This window comes from Mugil cephalus, chromosome 2, assembly GCF_022458985.1.
Source record: "Mugil cephalus isolate CIBA_MC_2020 chromosome 2, CIBA_Mcephalus_1.1, whole genome shotgun sequence".
NCBI classification, from domain to species: Eukaryota; Metazoa; Chordata; class Actinopteri; order Mugiliformes; family Mugilidae; genus Mugil; species Mugil cephalus.
Genome location: NC_061771.1, coordinates 12,359,403 through 12,381,134, shown reverse-complemented (window position 1 = coordinate 12,381,134; position 21,732 = coordinate 12,359,403). Strand labels below are relative to the sequence as shown.

The following is a 21,732-nucleotide window of genomic DNA, read 5'->3' as shown; positions in this document are numbered from 1 at the left end:
GATACGGCTTATCACCACTGTCATGTAAATCTATGCTTAGCACTAACAAGTCATAATGGGCTGTCTGTTACGGAAAACGGAAGAGTCTTTATTAGTCAGAACCTTTACAATCAAAGTTGTATGTCACAGCGTTCATATAAATGATACATAATTCGGAAGAAGACCTTAAAGTGAAACCTTTCTGGCAAGACAGAGTTGCCCAACTACTATCCTTATCTGGCAGTTGTTTTCCTAACATCTATCCCAGCAGCCTCTCCACCTCCACAACAGCAGACATTTGCAACTCCAGATGCAGGAAGAGGGAAACCTGCATCAGGAAGGACCCCACCCACCCAGCACACGTGCTCTTTGTCCCCCTCCCCTCTGGCAAAAGGCTGTGGAGTATAAAGAGCAGGACCACCAGACTGAGGAACAGCTTCTGCAAAGAAGCTGTTGAAATCTGGTGCAGCTGTGTGATTGCACAACTCAAGTGTCTCTGCACATTTAACATTTTGCACGTTTAAAGTTTTGCACACCTAAAACTCAGTTTACTACTGACTAACCCTTTTATGCTGCTTGTTGCTGTTTTATATCTTTATTTTTATTCTTGTGTACATTTTTTCCTACCTTAGCTTATCTTATCTTATTTATCTTGTTAGACACAGCCACTAGTATTTTATACTGTTCACTTGTGTCTTTTTTATAGTTACTCAGTATCTATCTATATATTATCACCCGAGACCTGAGTGCATAATTTCGTCCCAGCTCATGCTTCTGTGTGGTTGTGAGTGACAAATAAAAAACCTTGAATCATTGAATCCTACATCAGTTCTGTTGTTTGAAATCAGCACAGCTGCCTTCAATCCCATTCCAGCTAATTGCTTTCATGTTGTCTTGTTTTTATCTGTTCCACGTTCCCTTATTCCTCACATTGGCTCTCTCCCAGGAATTTCAATCGTCCTCACACATATCTGAGCAGATGTTGCACTGTGAATTCTGGCGATCTGGGTCAGACAGTGCAAAACACGTGGCTTCTCTTAGATTTTATATTGCTGAATTTGGACAGAGTCGATCAAGGGAAAGTATGTTCATATGAAACCTGCTGAGTTCTACCCATGTGTTACAAACACAAGTTTTTAATCAGGAGTTTCTGCTAACGCTTCCATTCCACATTTCAACCAGTGGGAGGCAGCCGTTTCCAAACTGTTCTCCATGAGCCGGGCTCCAGGCCAGGCCACAGTCACCACAGGGCCCTTTAATTCCCTCCTTGCTAAGACAAAGTGGAGCCAGCTCTGTTAAAGCCACAGACTCCCCTGGTTTTGTGACAGGTCAAAACTCTATTACACAACATGAGCTGACAACTTAGCCCTGGTGTAGCTGCAGCAATGAAAACCATGGAGTTCAGCCAGAGGCTGGAGATCTTCACTTTGAATCTGGTGGAGACTGAAGCCTCGGTCACAACTTGACGCACACAGGAGCGTTTTCCCCTCACGTTGTCTCGTTCGGCCTGGTGTGAACACAGCAATCACACTCCATTTCAGAACAAATAAGCTGAGCCAAGTTCAGGGCAGCAACAGCAGGAGCAGCAGCAGTGCACCATCTCATCATAAAAGATTCAACAACACTTATTACCTGTTCACTTCAAACCCAGAAACACACTGAGGAAGGAACTTGTTCACCTGAAGGGCAAAACAATCAGACGAAAACAGAGTAATGTAGTTCAGGCACTTCAGGGCAGTGAGGAATGTACAGACTCATATACTGGGGAAACAAAACAACTCGTTCACAAACACATGACTCAACACAAGAGAAACAGCTCTTCGTACCAGGATTCAGCAATCAACGTACACACAAAGGACAAAGCAAAACTTTGAGTGCAGCATCGCCCACATTTTAGCCAGAGAAAACATATGGATTAAAGCCGTCTATGTAAAATTAGAAAAAAAAACACTTTCTGAACAGAGGAGGCCACACAGCTGATCATCTGTCATCAATTTACAACACAGGCTTAACATCAGCCCCGAGATGTTTCAACCCTGTTCAAACTCTGGACGTTAATGGGGCATTAGATTAGCAGTGGGGAAGGAAAATAGGAACAAAACTAATTCCTCCATCTAAGAATCTGGTCTTTACGGAGATTAATCATATGACTTTCTGATGGGCACCACCCACAAATGTTCCTATTTAAAACCCCAAATCCCCCAAATGTCTTTTAGAACTAAGCTTCTTAGATGAATCACCTTCAAGAAACCCTAGTAGTCCAGTTGCCCTTGTTGACCTGGATGACTGAGAACCTTCACAGACACATACGACAACAATGCTTCATCAAACTGAACATGTAGTCAGCAGGCCACTGTTACATGAATCACAGAACAGCAGTAAATGCCAGCGCCCCCACTTATTTCCTGATAATGTTTTTTTCCAGCAAAATCATGAGCTGAGGAACTGAATCGAGGTTAAATGCAGCCTTGTAACAATATTTAAAAAAACGACTCACTGAATTGGAGCACAACATAAGCGTAAAAGCGCAAAGACTGCGTTGGTTATCATTCTGGCCTTTTGCCAAAGCTCTAGGTTCACTGCTCCTTTGTGCTAATTTGATAAACAACTTTTTCTGGAAATAAACAATGCTAAAGTTAAAAATACATTCCCTGATTATTTGTCAACCTGCATTTAATGATTAGATAAGAAAGACTGACAGCTATCCCAGGCCTGGTGTAAAAAATACCTCTGCACATACCTGGATAGTCCTGCAACCAACCACACACATTTCCAGGAAGCTCAAACAGCATGTTTGACTATGTAACTATTCACTATCACTCTTCTGTCCATTACCACATAAAGCCCACCAAACTACTTTAATTAGCCTAGCAGATCTTTGCTGGAGCATAATCAGTTCCCAACAGAGCCACTCTAGACCAACTTTACCCCCCAAAAGGTTGTAGGCAAAGCTAGTCTGGCTAGCTTCCAGGCTAACCAACCACATGTCCCTCCATTAAACTGTGACGCGCTAAATGAGTTTAATGGCTCATAGCTTAGGACAGCGAGAAGACTGTTCACTTAGCTTAGCACAACAATTAAAAGTAAGGATAAATAGATATGACAGTGGCATCAGTCTTCATAATAAGACAGTGGCCATTTCCCAAAACTCCTCTTTCAAAGTGGATCCTGCTCCACAGCATGATAGTATCGCTTTGTAACAACACTCTTGTATCAGAATTTGGAAGATTTTTCTTTCTTTTTTTCTTTTTTTTTTGTATGTCGTAGATTCCTAAATCAATTCCTGTTTCATCAAAGCCTCAAACCTTTCAGCAAGGTGGTGCTCAGTCATAGGAAATAGCTTATTTCACCTGATACGTATCCAACCATGGGAAGAAGTGCAAACACAGTTGTTACCTGCTGTTAAGAGGCAGGCAGTAAATTTTATGAATACAAATGGAGAAACACTTTCCAAAGACGAGACATGGGAAATTCCTGAACCATTGCTGACTGGATCTGGGCAGAGAGCCTCGTGGAGCTCTAATGATGGCGCCCGTGCAGGCTTTATTCCACACTGATGATTTTTAGAGGACAGTGATTGATATCCAGGAAAGCAATCATTAACCAAGCTTTGTGTTTCATTGGCTTTTATGGAACTTGGTTGATCATGTGGTTGTTTTCACTTATTACTGATCTCATTCAATCTCCACAATAAAGAGCTGCAGGATCAGGCAGACTGAACCGGAGACGCTGATGTCATGCACAAACACAGGAACGGGTTTACTCACGCAGCTCCTTTTGGACCACGCATATGTGGAGGTAAGTGATTCTCTGCATGGGCTACTGTTGAAGCCATGGCTGGAGTCAACGGGAAAGTATGTGTTTGGATTTGACACACACGCGTACAGAGAGCGCTTTCATAGGGCCGGTGAAGACGGAAAAAGCTGCAAAGGAAATTAAAATTGCGAGTTTGTTTCTTAGTTCGCGGCTGGTCTAAATTTGTCCTTATTTTCAGATGGAAATGGTTTACTTTATTCTTCTTCTTGCAACACCCCAAATTTACAAATGAACCAAATGGACTGAGCAGCTGTAACTTTGAATGCATAATGCAGAAGTCTAAGGACGAAAGCTTCACAAATTTCTACAAATCAACAAGAATATTACACAGTGACTAGAGTCTTCATGGCTCAGGGTTGTAGAAGCTGCTACTGCAATGTACACTGTATGTACACTGTATATGTCAACCATGTCACCATTTGTTTTTGTCCGTAATTCAAAAACAGAAGGTGAGGAAAGCAATCTGTTCAGTAAAACACATTTAGATATTGCTCAAAAGTCACAGGCACTGAATGTCGTCATTAACACCACAACAGCAAGAATATTTTCAAACCACGTGAAGTCAAAATGAAGAATAAGGTTGCTTGGATGTGAAGAAACAAGCAAACAATAACAATATCAAGCTGCAGTGAAGGCCTGGCAAGGCAGCACAAAGGAGGAAATCCATTCTTTGGTAATGTCTATGGGTTCCATATTCAGGTACTTAATGCATGCAAAGAACATATTCTTAATAGTTAGGTGCGATTCTCCAATCTGAAAAGTGTTGGAAACTCCTACATATTTCCTCCAAATTGGATATGAATACTTATCGCTGCTGCCTCAGATTGTGGAAAAGCATATTCCCAAGTGTGTCATATGAACATATTATCTAGAGTCAGCGATGAGGGCGAAACCTTTAACAGGTCATGGTCCCGTTCTTAATTTGTAGCAGTCTTCGTCTGCTACATTGTAACAACTGAACTGTTGGTGGGTCTCGAGGTGGTTGCCAGTTGGCACTTTTCTTTTTCCCTTTATAATTTGTGAAAATCCCAAATCAAAGTACGATCAAGCCTCAAAAACAAGTTGTGGAGTTCTGCAGGCCAGCACTGGTTGGAGCTTACACGTCAGGCATGTGTACTCAGTTAATAGCGTCAAAAGATGCCGAAAGTGTGGCAGAAAAAGCTGAACCAGAGAAGAAACTGATTGGTTGTAGGGTTTTGATTCTCCAGAAATAGGTCGAGACGTCTGCCAGTGTGTGAAGAAAGTGCTGCTAGAAGTTGTTTCTGTGCGTGGACGAGAGATTTTGAGCAAAAGCATGCACAGGTGCGAGTGTCAACGGGCCAGCCTGACAACTGCTTAGTGTCCTAAAGCAAAAGGGGGGAGGGTGTTAAGTTTTGAATGACAGTAAGAGACCTCGCTAAGGGGAACATAGCTCTGACATAGCTCTACACACTCTCCACATGTCATGTGCATGAGCCTTTCAAGTAAAAGAAAAGAAAACGGAGACTATGCTCTTTCTTTGACAGTTAACTCATCCAGCAGAGCAGTGCGTCCAGTGTGCGCTCCACCTGTTGACTTTGACTTTAGCTAGGAGGAAACATGAATGAGGTACTGCAAATTTTTGCCCAGGGCACCGACAGACCAACCTCTGATAACGTGAGTTATTTGTGAGAGAAGAAGCGCCGATCTGAAGACATGAGGAGAAGACAAAGAATCAAAGGGATGAAAGGGAGAGAGAAGGGTGGGGAACAATGAAACATGGAGAGAGTTATCCCTCCTGTGAGAGTGTCTGATGGACCGCCAACAAGCTCAGCTGGCGTCATTTGTTTCCAGCACTACTTCAGTATGGCAGAGAGTGAAGGAAATCTGTCAAAACACGGCTCCACACGAAGGTTCAATCAATGCCCCGCTACGCTTCCTGGAGAAGAACTGCTCAGTCAGGCATAATTATGTGAGAAAAAGAGGTAGAAAAATTCAACAGGATGAAATAATCAGTGCGTGAAGGAATCCATAAATGATTCCTTTAGAGGTTGACAGAACTCGGAAATCTCAAAAACTATTAAAACATTTTGTCTGTGTAAGGACATGTGACTGCCATTTATTGATAATTACACTAACTCACTGGACCATGTTTTGTATTTACTTAAAAATTATGTTTGAGAAAAAAATTCTGGTATTAGTACGATTTCCAATGCACTTGCACCAAGTGATATGAACCTTTTCCTGGTTCTGGTTAAAAGTTTGGCAGCTGAATATTGTACCATCTGAAGTCGTGAGATTGATTTATTGAGAAAGAAAGATAAAAAAAAAAGGCTGTTTCTATAATACAGTCACGACTAGCTTAGTTATGTGGGACTCAAATATGCGCACCCTGGTTATGCACAACATGACTGATGTTGTTGCCAAGGGAACCAGTCAAGGATGAAACCAACAGCTGTGGTCCAATCACAAGGATTTCATTCTTGTCCGAGTTTAGCTGCAAGACGTTGTTAATCACCCATTCTCTAATGTCATGGAGGCAGTTGCTTAATGCACTCAGGCTCTGATGGGTTACCAGGCAGGTAGATCTGAGTATCATCAGCATAAAAATGGAACGGGACACACGGCCTGTGAATTATGTGAAAAATAACTGTCCCTAAAAGGGATCCCTGAGGCACACCATACACCACTTCACATAAAGACAATTTAAAATTATTTACAGAAACACAAAACTTGAATACAAGGAGAATCAGTCTAGTGCTGTTAACGTGTTGTGATATTTTTAAACAGTCAAACATGTTTTTTTTTCTCTTAAATCTCTTTGTCCTATACAAAAAAACATTTGGCACATAGGAACTGATGTGTTTCCTGTGTCTAACCGGTCTGTGTTGAGACATCCAACCATAAAGCTTTTCAGTCCCTACCTTAAAGAAGCTACTGCTCCTGTCTGTGAGGCCACAGGCGGATTTCTCAGGTGGCGCTCTGGAGGCCATGTTGTCCAAACGACTGGTTCCCTCTGACGTCTGGGACTGCGCCCTCAGGGGCTGGAGCTCTGTGGGTCAAAAACAAGCCTCAGTCGTGATGTGACCAGAGGAAATTCCTGCTTCGACCACAGTCAGTATTATGGAGGTGCTGGCCCGAGTGTCTGTCTCGTCTTTCAACTTTCTGACTCCCCCCGATCTCAGATATTGGCCTCAGTCATTTTCATTTCTGGCCTGAACTCCTGTCCTCTCATTACCTGTCTCTCCTGTTTTCTCGCTGTATCATATTATCACAATCTTCATTCCTACATTTTGTTCCCATGTCCTCATAGGCACATGATTAATTTTCCACCTCAGACAGCCTCAGCTCCAGCACAGCTGCTCAGCTTACCCGCCCGTCACAAAGTTTCAGGAGCAGACTCCCAGAGCCTCCATGCAAAGCTGTGAAAAAGAAAACGTCTGGTGGCGTTTAATTTACCAGTCCAACATTTTTCTCAAACGAATTGAATGAGTCTTCTGTTGCATGCCTTCTCATTATTTTGGTTTCCGTCTCTATAAACCCTGTTTCTCTTTCATTATCTTTATCTTCATCATCTCTGTGTCTGCTTCTCGTCTGCGTACGATCCATCCTTCTACTCTCCCCTCTTTGTCTCCCCCTTCTCCCTGTTTCTCTCCAGCCAGGCTGAAACTATTAAGCCAGTCCCTCCCCTCTTGGCAGAGGTTCACAGCCCTCATGAAGCGGGGTGATGCTCGGTTTGTCCACACATGCACACACGCACTTTCATCGAAGTGGACCTTTAGGATTATAGGAGGTAGTCACTTCATCACTGTTAGATATTTGAAATTCTGTCATAATCAAATGCTGATGTTACGAGTTACGGCCAAAAAAGTGACCTCAGATATTTGACCCAAATTCCAGAGTCCGAAAACCAAAAAAACAATGCTTATGGACACGGCTAAAGATGGTTAGTACCGGTTTTAAGAAAGTGCAGTGCAGGCAGATAAATGCTGACTAAGCTGCATATGGGTGTAGAAAGTGGAGCCTGTTGTCTCAAAGTAGAACTGATAGTCTGGCTCTGGCATGAAGGTTTCATTTCCACAAAATAAAGAGTTTCTAGGAGGACAACTAAAAAACGTTAACTTGAGAAAACGTCCTCCTGGGATTATGTATCAAAACAAAGACAGCAAAAACATATTCTACTGACCTGCAGTTTATTGTGTAAAAGAATGCATACTAGTGACGAACAAAACTCTTACTGAGGTGGTCAAAAGGGGGTCGTTCTTCCTTCCAGTCCAGAGGAATGCTTGCCTCACCTGTTAGAACTCATCAGTAAATTTGGAGAATTATCTGGCTACACCATTAACTGGGATAAGAGTGAATTTTTGCCTCTTAAGGGAGGATTAGACTCAAACTTTATTGAGAACCTGCCTTTCCGCATTGTCACTGATAAAGTTAAATATCTCGGAGTGGCTACTCACAAAAACCCCAAATTGATTGATAATCTGAGGCTGCTACCCTTGTCTATGATAGCCAGGGTGAATGTGATTAAAATGATGGCACTCCGCACGTTTCTTTACCTTTTCCAGAATTTACCAGTATTTATACCCCAGTCCTTTTTTAAACAACTGAATTCTATTATTCTCACGTTTGTGTGGGGTTTTAAGGCACATCGCATCCCTAAAAAACATTTAACCAAACCTAAGTGTGCAGGAGGCCTCGCCCTGCCTAATTTTCGATATTATTGCTGGGCTGCAAATACTAGAGCGTTAATGTACTGGCAGAATGCATATCTCAATACAGTCTGTGACTCCACCCCATCATGGCTTGCAACTGACCCGCTCTTCTTTTCTCACCAACCGCTGCCCCTACAACTAGGTAACAACTTCAGGGTTTCCAGTTCCTTGAGAATCTGGTGTCAGCTGCTCTATCAACTCTAGACATCAACTTATCCAATTTAAAGTGACTCATAGACTACTCTGGGACACCTTTTCTGGTCTTGCCACAAACTACACAAATTCTGGACAGATATCTTCAGGTGCCTCTCTCAAATACATAATTGTGTTATTTCGCCAGATCCATCCACTGCTATACTGGGCGGGTCTCAAGGCCTTCCATCTCTATCCCACCCCCAACTAAAGACGGTACAATATTGCATGTCATTGCGGAAAGGAACATTTTAACCCTTTAGAAAAATGAGGACGTCTCTTCTTTCAGAACCTGGCTGGCAGACGTGACTAACTTACTGCATCGGGAGAGGATTGAACATAGTATTTCTTTTACCTCTGTAGCCTTTCACAAAATGTGGCAACCCCTCTTGTTATATTTGTCAACTTCGACCTGCCCTTCTTTTTTCTTTTTTGATGGTGGAGGGCTGGGGTTACTTTTGTATGTGTTTCCACGTCCTAAAAACCTAAATGTCTAATGGTGGATTCACACTACAAGCAACAAAGGCTACAACTGGGTCAGCGTTAGTCTTCAACAGGGTTGTGTCGGAACAGGTGAAGCAATAAATGCACCATGAGACGAATCAGAGAGAATGATGGGAACTGTAGGACATAAGGGGCATTTATCAGCACCAAGTTCATGACCTTCGCCGCCTTTAAAGTCCTTGCGGCAGAAAGCTGGTCTGGTCTGGGGTCATTTTGGTTGAAGTGAACTTTGCCGGGTCAATCAAATCACAGTAGTGAGCTGCTTATAGTCCATGCTAGTGACCTCCTATTTGATCAGATGCTACTTTGAATAGGAACTCTCTTTCTCTCCAAAAACAATAAACAACCTCCCACGTACCAACACAGACTCTATTCTGTTTTACACAAGAATAAAACAGAGAGAGAGAAAAAAAAAAAACAGAGCGACAGCAGGACTTCATTACGCTCCGGGGTGGTTTTGTTCTAAAGCCCACTCTCTGATGGTGGGACCCTCATTTTCTCTCAGCGGGTGTCACACTGCCTTTGAGGCTGAGCTGTCCCATATCAGAGCGGATGAATAGCTGCAGTGTTTGATGGACCTGCTTGTGGTTTTAGTGACACTGCCTTGGCCTCATTCTTACATTTAACATAAACTCCTGACGAAGATGCTTCGGTTCGGCCACGACCTGCTGGTACATTCAACCATGAGGGGACATTTCTTTAGTTTTTTATACACTGATGCAGCCCTACACCAAGACAATTGGTACTCAGGGATTTACAGTCGTAATGACATATCTACCTGTTTGTTTACACGAGCCCTGTTCGGGGTTCAGTGTTTTGCTCAAGGATTCTCAGCATGTGGAGATGGAACTACTAACCCTCTGGTTCACGGAAAGCCCACTCTACAGGCACATCACAGTCATATAAAACCTTTCAGGCTGTAGCACGGCTCTGACACTTATGTACAGAAACATAATTTTGGAACTATTATTGGAATTACAGTTCAAGTGAACTACAAGAAAACACTCACACTTCTATGTTTAACTCGTATCTCTCGCCTGGTCTTGTAAAAACCCCAGTGTTCATTTAAACTGTCAGGTTGTGGTGAAGTTGCTGTTGCGTGTTTGTCAGCTGAGGCGTCCGGTGAAGCGACAGAGCTTGATGAGGGGGCTGCAGGCTGCTGCATGAAGCCGCAGCAGATAAGAAGTAACACTCAGGTCCTTTTTATAATCTGAGGCAAACCGTATGAGGGAGTGGTACTGTACAGGAAACAGGCAATTCAGAGATGAGCCGGGGCATTTAATTTGAAGGCAGCGAGGGAGGGAAATGTGAGCGCACGGCCGCAGAGCAGAATTCGGGTCAGCGGTTCTGGGTGAGTTCAGCTAAACCCACTGGCTCACGTAGCGTTCGTTGGAGAGGAATGAATTTTTTTTTTTTTCATGCACAGGAATCCAATGACTCAATACTAAGTTAGGATTACTTTCATTCTTTCCATAAAAATGTTTACGTAGCTTCTGTCAGTCAAACACCAACTTGACCTCTAATCACAGCTCTAGGACTGTGTTGCAATAGCAACAAGTGCTCAAAACTACCTCCACAACAAATCCCGCTTCACAAAGATTAAACAGTGCCACTGAACTAAATCATGGTTAGAAACTGTCTGGCAGGAGCACCGCCCAGCCACAAGTTTCCACACTAAAGGTCAGCCGAGAAAAAACAAAAAAAAACGTGGCTGAGAGAAAAACTGTTTTCTCTGGGTTGCTCCCTTTAAATTGGCTCCAACAACTCTGGATGGAGTAGAGGACTTGGGATCCTGGTACAGGGAGGAGGACGCCTCCACTTCTTCAGAGGTGGGAGGTGTAATATATCATATGGGAACTTCCAAATGAAGAGGAAAATATTTGAAATGCCACGATGGAGGAGATAGGGAGACAGGAGACTGGTAAACATACAATTACGTCAACCCTAAGCCGAATTTAACCGAGGCTTCCATGTTGATGTAACTAAATTTCAACCTTGTATAATAACTATGAAGCTACCACTAGCAGCTAGCTACGATAACATAGCATAAAACCAGCGTAAAACAAAAGCCAGGAGGGAAGCACACGTCAATCACAACATTCAGTCACTGACGGCGCTAACACAAAAAGACAAAAAAGACACTAAAGACTAAATTTAGAATCACCAGTTAACCTAACGAGCTTGTCTTTGGACTGTGGGAGGAAGATGATGGAACACTAGAGAAAACCCTCAACCTTCATGGTGGGAGTCGTCAGTGCTAATCACTACGCCACTGTGCTACATCCCTACTGTTTCCCTGTTGTGTGAAAATGTCTGCCATGACAAAAAAAAAAAAAAAAAAAGGTTCATTGGTTCATTTTCTATTTTTGATCTCCAGTCAGCCACTGAGAGGAGAAGTAAACAACACTGACCATCTTGTGACAGTTCAATCTTTTGCTGGGAATCTTTTGGACCCAGCAGCCGTCCCCGGCAGGATGCAGCCTGACACACACAGAAACACAAAAACGGTTTAGGAACAACTCAAAAAACACAAAAAAAAAAACAGAACAAGGTGTCGACCTGGCCTCCTAATTCACTAGATCCCAAACTGGAATGGTCCAGGCCCCTCCTCTCCCCTCCCCTCAAACCACAAGACCCAAAGGCCCCCACTAAGCTGTGGCCAGACAACACGGGACACCCTCAGGAGACCCAAGTCCATTTTCTGATTAATTGTTTTTGGAGGCACAAGGGAAACCAATACAATATTAGGAAGGTGGTCATAATGTTATGCCTCCGTGTAAACATAGTTATAAAGCCTCACATACCGTAGCCATGCACACAGTTGTAAAAATAAGAAACCCAGATCTCCAGTCCAGTGGTTGATGTCATGCTGTAGCGTTACAGCCGGCATCAGTGCGGCTCTTGTGAAAGCGTTCAGTGTTAACATCTCCCACAGGGGGAGTTTATTCTCACATCGGTAACTCAAGTGGCCACTTCCCCGTCCAGCCAAAATGACGTCGGCTTCCATAAACTCGCAAAAGTTTTAGGTTCTGCCTCGGAGCTGCAGACAGATGCGGTTCAGACGGTGACTCTGCTGCCGAGGCAGAAGGAGACAAAAGCAACGCGTGCATCACCGGCTAATCAGCTCCCATACCCGAATCTGAAAAGCTGCAAGTTATTTTTAATCAAAATACCTTCCCGCTGATTCATTTCCAATTAGCGCGATGAAACGGGACCCTTCGTGCCAACGCTCCTTGGGTTTGCTGCGACGCTAATCTCTTTAGCAGATTCCAAAGAAGCTTAAGTGAGGAAACTAGTCGGGTTTATTATCCTAATAAACATCACGTCACTGTTCGCACAGGAAAGAAAGAGAAGCGAGGCCTGCACAGAAATGCAGAAGAGGGAGACATATGTACGCGTTCAGGTTCAGACACGTTTCTGAGAGTAGAGTGGAAACAACAGGCTCAGACATGTTAAAAAAAGATAAGGTCAGGGATACTGAGAATTTTAGGAACTGAGAGTGAAAGATAAATCGAGTAAACCAGCAAGGGACTGTTCGAGGAGGATAGGTTTAGACTGGGGGAAGGGACATGTAGAGCTTTATTTCATCCTGCTCAAGGGAGGGCAGCATTTAAGAATTGTACGGATTCAGTCTCACTTTTGTTTTGTAAAATCCTCCCTTGTGTCTGGGATCCATCAAGCCAAGCGTTGCCCATTTTGGGTCCCCTTCACACAGAGGCTGTGCTAAGATGCTCACAATGAAGCAAACAGAGCTGGTGAAACTCCCTAAGCGCATCAGAGTCAGATGCATCTAAGCACAGGATCCTCTGCACCACGTCTAGGTACACCGCAGCCTGACGTGCACCCCGACACAACAGGCAAGACGAGTCATTTCTTTGGGCCCAAGGCCAGTTAGGGCCACGGTGTAGCCCATTACCGATTAGAAAAACACTGCCGTGAACACGTCTCTCAGCGGACGGATGAGCACAAAACACTTAACCCTCTCCTGCTGAAATCCGATGCACCGTGGTGCCATTTCCTCTCATCTCATCTCTCTTCTCCGTGTTGCAATGTCCTCGGCAAACAAGCTAGCGTTGTTTTTGGCAGCGCGATTCCAGAGCAATGCAGGTCACTAGGATCGGCCGCAGAATGGAACAGACCAAGCTTAACACAACAGCATCTATGTGATTGCACGGGAAACGTGTGTGTCTGTCTGTCAACCCACATTACAACTTAGCTTTCAACTTAGTTAACTTTTGGTAACCTATTTGCTTATCCCTCATGTAACACCCACTTAGACCAGACCAGGCACCCTGACCCCATAGCAATGACACTCCTTGATGCAGGATGCAGCTTGACACACACAAACAAAAACTGCAAATTCACTAGATCCCACACTGACAATTATCTGTTGGATGCAGTGGAACGACCCTGATCCACAGAGGCCCCCCACTAATGACATTCTGTTACCAGACACCACAGGACGCCCTCAGAAGACCCACGTCCATTCTCTGATGAGTCAGTTTTGGAGGCATAAGGGAGACCTACACAATATCAGGAAGGTCGTCATAATGTTATGCCCGATCGGTGGGTATGTTCATCAATATTAAGATCATTGGTCGTGGATGCAGTTTCTGCCTGGTATACCTACACTGATGCCTTATGTACACATGTCTGTGCCCCTAAGAGGAAAGGGTGGACACGCAGAACACACTTCCTGTTAGAGGGTACCTATTTTGGCAGACACCAGCTGTTTATTTTACACAGATGTCGGTTTGGTTTTGCAACATTAGCTATTTAAAGGTCTAAAGAGAACGACATACCCTCCAACCACTCTCCGAGTCACACGAACACAACAGAGAGGCGGAATAAAAGCACAACAAGTTGTTGAGATGTTGCTGATAATTTGGCGGATATTTTCAGGATAATCATTTTATGAAAGTGATCTAGGACTTCAGGGGTTAAGGTACAGAGGGAGAGGGAGGGCATGGAGAGGGTCTCCAGTGTCTCCTCACTGCAACACTTTGTGTACGGTCCCCACAAACCAAAGTATATAAAGTATATAAAGTATAAACCTGGGGTCTGTCCACATTTTTGAAGTCCCTGTCAAAGCTCTGACATCCAGCCATGCACATGTGTTTACTTTTACTAAAAGCTCATTGTTATCAGCTCACGCTTCTGGTATTCGAGGCGAATAGGAGCACGGCAACACAGGACCTCAGTGAACTTTAAGAAGTGCTGCTGTGACAAGATCGGGTGAAGTTTTAGGAAAGACGCAGCCACGCGTATGGCCGTCAGAAATAAGATAAAAAAAAGGAAAATCTTCTCCAGAGCCAGATTCGTCTAAGCGTAACAGATGTTTCGGATTTCAGAAATCGTGGAGGGCTAAAGGAAGGCGTCTTGACTCACCTTAAAGTCGTGTCTAACTCGGCGTTTCTCTGCTGCCGAGCTCCATGGTAAACACTGTGTGCGCTGCGCTGTGCGCTTCGTCTCCGCCTCGCTGTTGGTTACATTGTTGACAGAGACACGAAGAGACGCAGAGTCCGGCTCTGGATCAGAGGACTGGGATGTCAGAGACAAGGGGGTAGAAGGGGGAGGAGGAAGGGGAGGGGAGAGATGTCTAATACCACTCCTCTGTCTTTCTCTGGCTTAGTTTGAACTGCCAGAGTAGTCGCAGCTTCTAATGTTGGGACCCCAGACCTGCAGGGGTCCCCCGAGGGTCGTCACACCTGAAACTACAGCAGTGGCAATGTGCCTAGTTCAGGACCATCCACCCAAGGACGAAAGTGATGAGAGATTAAGTAGAGACCCCCTACTTATGTTCTATATTAAACCCTAGTGCTATTCATAAATATATATTATTATTATAATCATTTTGCACACAATATAAAGCTATTCAAATAATACACAAGTTCAAATATTCGCTTTTTTATTAAAATGTTTTTAAACATGTGCAACACTTGAGTGTTTGACCCACCCACCCTTGCGGTACCTCCGCGGACCCCCTGTTGAACACCTATGATCTAGTTTTAAACTCTGTACACTACTTTAATTATTCATTTCTCTTTACACTAGTCCAGTTTAAAAAATAAATAAAAAAGAGGTTAGAGGATTGCATCCTTTTCTAGGCCTCATCAGGGCCAGCTGTGCCACATCTGGCACAGAACAATAAACCAAGCTCAACACTCAGCTTCTGTGCGATGTGTTCTACCAGGCCCCTGTGTGTCCCCGGTCCTGCATTAGCTTACAAAGTTTCCAAAATAACAAATGGCAGCAGGTGACGTTGTCAACTTTGTCTGCTGTGCTGCATTGCTTTTCCCTCATGAAGCATTTTTACAACACAGTGAGCAGACAATACTATAGTGATGTCAACACAGATTTTGTTTATTTATGTAGAGGATACTGACCAGAGACACACTGTCCGTGCTGTATACCTACGTTGACACATTATCAACACAGGTCTGTCCCTACGAGGAAGGGTCGACATGACGCCGGCTCTCTGGTTCGCGCAGATGTACATTTGGTTTTGTAACATTAGCTATTTAAAGTTCAAACAACAAACAGCCCTTCCATTCATTGACCGTATCCTCCAAACACAAGAGGCGGAATGAAAGCACGGCAAGTTGTTAACGCGTTCCTGACGGGGACGTTTTTAAGATGATCATAATCAGATAGCATACATTTCCGGCCCTCATCTGGACCAGCTGTGGCACATCTGGCCAAGTCTGGCCCCCGCACAACAAGCACACAGTTTGACTTTAATGTTTTGGCTGCGTTGTGTGTATGCTGGATACGGCCCGCGTGAAATAAATCACTTCCAGGTTGTTGTATCCGAGTCAGATATGGCTGGCATGCAACAAACTGGTTTTAGAGTCAGCTTGTTTCCCTTAAACTCAAAGCTGGATCCAAACATAGACGCTGACACACAAGCCAGGCGACTAAACACTTTAATTAAAGGGGGGAAAAACACCCCAAATGGAAAATAGTTGGAGATGGCAGCATCCCTCTGCAACTGGAAGCAGGTGGTAGTTGAACTGAAGTCTGGAGAGAGAACGGCCGAATACAGAGGTTTGTACAGGCAGATTAACCCTCTGAATCCCAAGCCATTTTTGGCCTTTTTGGTATGTGCCACATTGTTACTCACTGTGGTCTCATTTTTCTGTGCACAGTGAAGTCCAACACCTCTATAGATTATGGTTATAGGCTGATGAAACTTAATTATGTCTCCATGCAGTGTAACACATTTTAAAAGCTGTAAATCATTAAAAAATAAAATAAAATAGAAAAACAGAAATTGGATTTCTCAGATTTTCCTCACCCAGGCTAACACTGGAGACAAAAGGTCAAAAAAATGTCAAACAGGAAATCCACTTCAATAAGCTTGAAAGTCTACTGCCATAAAAAGTGTCACTGTTATGGTGCCTGGTCTGGTCTAGGTGGGTGGTATTTGTCCAAGTAACATCCACATGAATGCCAGGTCCAAAAGTTTCCCAGTAGAACATTATATTGTCTGAAGCTGGTCAATGATATCCTGTCAGTGGTCATAATGTTATGCCTGATCAGCGTAGATCTACTTCTACCGGACTCAGGTTGAGTAACTGAGTGCGGTATGTGGGCCACTACAGGGCCAGCTGCAACTTGTTGTCTGGGCTGTTTCTCTCAGAGTGAAAAACTAAGGAAAAAGAAAGAGGAAAAAAAACTGTATATTCAGCCATGCACATTTAATTTTACTAGGAACTCACTGTTATCAGCTCACGGTTCTGGTATTTGGGGAAAATGGTAGCAGAGCAACACTAGACCTTAGTGAACTTTGAAAAATGCTGCTGTGATAAGATCAAGCCAAGTTTAAAGAAGGATGAAGTCATCCCTTTAAATGTTAGAAGCTTGGAATAAAAAAAAGTTTGTTTTTTTCTTCTGGACACTAAAAGGAAAACTCACGCTGGGAGAGTCTCTGTATTTAATTTACTGTGTAATATTTTAATGTGTATTATTAATATGAAATGTATAAATCATGTTTAAATACACTAAACTAAACCCATAATGGCTTCATAAATACTAAACAGATTATTTACTTATCAGAGTAGTTTTAATGTCTCTTTTTTACTCGACTAACAGTTTATCTGCCATTTCGTTTTGGCGCACAGTGATTTAATATGTCAATGAGACTTAAATACCTGGATTAAAATGTGGACTTTTCAGTATTTTTTTATATTACTAAGCACCCGTCCGTTATGAAAACTGCAACCCGGGGCTAAAACGATTGCAAGATTGTTGCTCTTTATTTCTGTTGGATCAGACACGGTAGAGGTGAGATTCTCTGAAGCGTCTCCGGTACATGAAGCCCAGTGTTGCTCGTTCCAACCTCACAGTTGTGCAGCCATGGATTCATTTCTTTGAGGCGGAGATTAAAAAAATAAATAAATCCCGCTGCTTAAAAGTTTGGAAGTTATCACAGCCGACACCCCCTTAAACTCATGTAGATAACACTCATTTTGTATTTTAGGCGAACAGTAAATCAAAGCTGAATCGTGGTCGCGCTCAGAAACACACGCGAAAGTGACATGTGTGTGTAAATCAGTTTATTGCAAGACGACCACTGGGAACAAGGCCAACATCTTCCTCCCGTTCGGCTCTGAGCTCCACCCAGAGGTCCTCATCAACAAAAATGAGGATTTACAAACAGTTCAAAAGACGTGAGCATAAAACGACAAGAATTAGCTGAAAACTAACTGTTGAAGGCCTACGTTCTAAATACTGTAAATATCTCAAATATCACTGCTCGCCAGAGGTTATTCAACCTCCGTGTTCTGATAGCACATTCCTCCTCCTGATATGTACAGCATAATCAAGACAGTGCCTTTTTGATCTTGGTAAAATTACACACAAAATAATCCAACTTATGAAAGAGGCATGCAAACCGACTAGTATGTGTCTCTAGGTAGCCTAACGGAAACTATACCCAAAAGCCCTTTTGGAAAATCACAGCCCGTCTCCGAAGGCGTGACGCGGCTCCGCGGCGCCCTCTTGTGGCCGCTGGAGGCGCATCAACACCTGCAGAGCAAGCTTTTAATTCATCAGAGCTTCTACGGGCGTGAGGAATCTTTTAGGCAAAAAATAAAATGAAATTAAAAAACAAAACAAAAAACGCATCCTTAAGAATTAGTCCGACCACGGGCCGAAACAGAGTGGTAATTTTCGGCTCAAGTACAAGCAGGAGAATTCCCACTGGTACTGGTGTTTTTGAAGCCTCAAACACAGGGGATGGCACGAGACTTTATGCTGACTAAGAAACAACAAGTTAAGAAGGTGGCATGCCACTAGTACACACTTCCCTTTTTCTTAATATGAATCCATATTTAATCATCGATGCGGCATGTGAGGGGATTCGACAACACGTCGGCTTCCGTTTATTTCCCTCTTCTCAACGTCCATCCACTTGTTGCGATACCTTTCCAAACTATACAAAACTTACAAATGATAAAGTTCTATTCTTAAATATAAACAACATCAAGTCAGTTTCCAGTACTTAGATTATATATATTAGGTACAGTACATTGTACAGCAGAGCGCGTTCCATTGAATACACTGTACACAATCCAAAGGCCTGAAACTGCTGGTCAGACACAATCTTTGAATAAATTAATTCATAAATAAATCATGATTGTGTCTTCCCAGTAACAGTGGTATCCTTGGTTCTCCTCCAGATTGCGAGACACACACTCACACACAAACACACTGTGCATTTGACTCTTAAGTCCGAATCTACGACTCCTATCCTAAAAAATACTTTTGGCTTTAAGACATAACAACATTACACTCAACTCAGAGACTAAAAACTAACTCTTTAATATAGAGGTCTACCGCATAGAGGGAATTTTAACTTCAGTAGTTACGCGTTGAGAGTACCTGTAGACGTTTTGCGACAGAATAACAGAAGAATTCGATCTCTAATCCATAAAGTGACAGTGCCGGACGTCAGTTCCAAGTAGATCCCTTTCTCGTGTGGGGACGCTAAAGCCCACATCCACTTGGACACGAAAGAAAACAGCCGATAAACTCTATGTGAATAGTGTGAAATACCTAGATGCTCTCTGTCAGTGCGAAGCTGTGTGCGCTGTGGCTGGTGCAGCATGCCGCGTTGGCCGGTACCGGAGCAGGGAGACGCGTCGAAGCATTTGCTTGCAGACCAAATCACTAAAGTAAAACATACGACATTGTCACCGTCATGGGATCGTACATCCTTGCGAGATTGATCCAGTTTGTGCATAAGAGAACATCATATATCAGCTAACGTTAGCACTTCTATAATCCTCAAATATATACAGAGAAAGACGTTTTGTTTTGTTGTTTTTTTTTGTTGTTTTTTTTGCTTAAAAATACCTTAAATCATGTGCTTATATCCAAACTTGTACAAAGAGTAACAAACAATCCAGCTGAAAATCGCTGAGTTCCCTCTTCTCTCCCCCTCAGTCAGTTACAGTAGCAGCTTGTTCACCAACTGTCGGTGTCACTACAGTTAAGTTCACTCCAGCTAACCTCGTGGTTCCTCACACAACTGGCAGCAATCGGGACTTTCTCTTTGCGCCTCCAGTCCGGTTCTGAACCCCCCACCTCCCCTCCGGAAAAAACAAAAAACAAAACCCCTCCGGTGTCCTATCCATTGTGTGTATTGCACCAAATATAAATCATACAGAGCTCTAGTTTTCTAAAAAGTAAAAGGTAGGAAATGTTCCAAGGCGCCGAGAAACTGGGAGCCAGGTGAGGTTTCCTCCATCAGCCAGAGGAAGAAGAAGGCGGCGGAGAAGGAGGCGACGGGGGAGGTCAGTGGATGTCTCGGCACATCGGGAGGTTGACGAAAATGAAGACGTTGAACTCGATGAGGATGGAGAAGCACAGGAAGATGGCGTACATGACGAGGCAGATCAAGCCCAGTCGCCGGTCGAGAGTCCATTTGTTTAAATGGACGCCGAGAACCTGCAGGGAGGAGGGACACTGTCAGGGACAGAGCACAGGAAGGAGGACTAGTCTGACTGGAGTAACACAAAGTAGAGACACAAAGTAGAGAAGCCCAGGAGCCATGACGGTGTGATTTGGTTTGTTATCAGGGTAAAGGTGACATGACAAATGTACCTTTTTCTCTGAATGGCAGAAAACAATGTTGTTTACATCATATTCTGACCCTGACGTCCGAATAAATCAAGACTGGTCAGACCAGGCAACGTTTCTCCAATCTTCTATTGTCCAGTCTTGGTGAGCCTGTGTGAACAGCAGTCTCAGTTTCCTGTTCTTAGCTGACAGGAGTGTCACCCGGTGTGGTCTTCTGCTGCTGTAGCCCATCTTCTTCAAGGTTGGACATGTTGTGTGTTCATAGATGATATTCTTCATTCCTTGGTTGTTATCAGTGGTTATTTGAGTTACTGTTGCCTTTCTATCATCTCCAACCAGTCTGCCCATTCTCCTCTGACCTCTCACATCAACAAGGCATTTTCATTCACACAACTGCTGCTCACTGGATATTTTCTATTTTTTGGACCATTCTCTGTAAACCCTACAGATGGTTGTGCGTAAAAATCCCAGTAGATCATTAGTTTCTGAAATACTCAGACCAGCCCATCTGGCACCAACAACCATACCACGTTCAAAGTCACTTAAATCCCCTTTCTTCCTCATTCTGATGCTCAGTTTGAACTTCAGCAAGTCGTCTTGATCACCTCTACATGAATAAATGCATTGAATTGCAGCCATGTGATTGGCCGATTAGCTATTTGTGTTAACAACAAAACAACTTAACAGGTGTTCCTAATTAAGTGGCAAGTGAGTGTAGAAAGAAAACATCGAGACACCCTTTCACTTTTCTCGTTCTGCCTGGACCACTCAGAGATGGACATACTTGTCCTGAGGCCACTCCCGTGCTGTCCTACCTGTCTGCTTCAGGTCATTGTGCTACTGAAATGTGAACCCCCGTGCCAGTCGCTGGTCTCCGCTTTCTGGAGCAGCTTTTATTCAAGGACATCTCCGTCCTCTGTTTGGCTTCAGTGCATGGGCGCTACTAGCAGGTGGCAACGGTCGGTTTCACGAAGAGTCCTGGTGGTTGTAAATTTGTTCCACTTCGCGGTTATTGAGGCCACCGAGCTCCCGGAGCACTCAAGCGCTTTGGAATTTGTTTCATACTCTTGACTGTGATCTATGCCTCAACACAGTTTTATTGCAGATGTCTACAGAAAGTTCCCTGGACCGCACGGTTCAGTTTCTGTCCTGACACGCAGGGTGAATAGTGAGATCTTCTACATCCAGGTGTTTCCAAAGTGTTCACAATGAGGGCGCTGGTGATAGTGGAAATATTTGAAACCTATTAAAAGGTTATTAACGCTCATAACAGAGTCATTCTGTTGCACTGATTTAGTTTTCACATGTGCTGCAGTGCTTCTGTAAATACCGGAGCACCTAACATGAATTAATCTACAGCTGAAAATAGTCCAACAACAAAACTGTTTCCTCCCGTTTGAGTAATGTTTGCTAAAAAACTACAGAGCCCAAATGTTTGAAGTAATGACTTTGTTTTTTAAAAAGCTTTATAATTGTGGCCAGT

General features: G+C 43.5%; 2 protein-coding genes across 3 annotated transcripts in view; both read right to left on the bottom strand.

The window, feature by feature from the left end:
* LOC125004117 (ras and Rab interactor 2-like) overlaps positions 1-14,709 on the bottom strand; it is a 30,879-nt gene extending 16,170 nt beyond the window's left edge. For both annotated transcript variants that reach the window (XM_047578502.1, XM_047578503.1), the window contains exons 1-2: positions 14,553-14,709; positions 6,678-6,805 (exon numbers count right to left, since the gene is read on the bottom strand). In XM_047578502.1, coding sequence (XP_047434458.1) covers positions 6,678-6,746 — 69 coding nt within the window. In that variant the 5' untranslated portion in view covers positions 6,747-6,805; positions 14,553-14,709. The remainder of the gene's footprint in view (positions 1-6,677; positions 6,806-14,552) is intronic.
* Positions 14,710-17,707: 2,998 nt separating this feature from the next.
* Positions 17,708-21,732, bottom strand: part of LOC125004721 (sodium/potassium/calcium exchanger 3-like) — a 44,820-nt gene continuing 40,795 nt past the window's right edge. The window contains exon 17 of the mRNA XM_047579576.1: positions 17,708-20,117. Coding sequence (XP_047435532.1) covers positions 19,965-20,117 — 153 coding nt within the window. The 3' untranslated portion in view covers positions 17,708-19,964. The remainder of the gene's footprint in view (positions 20,118-21,732) is intronic.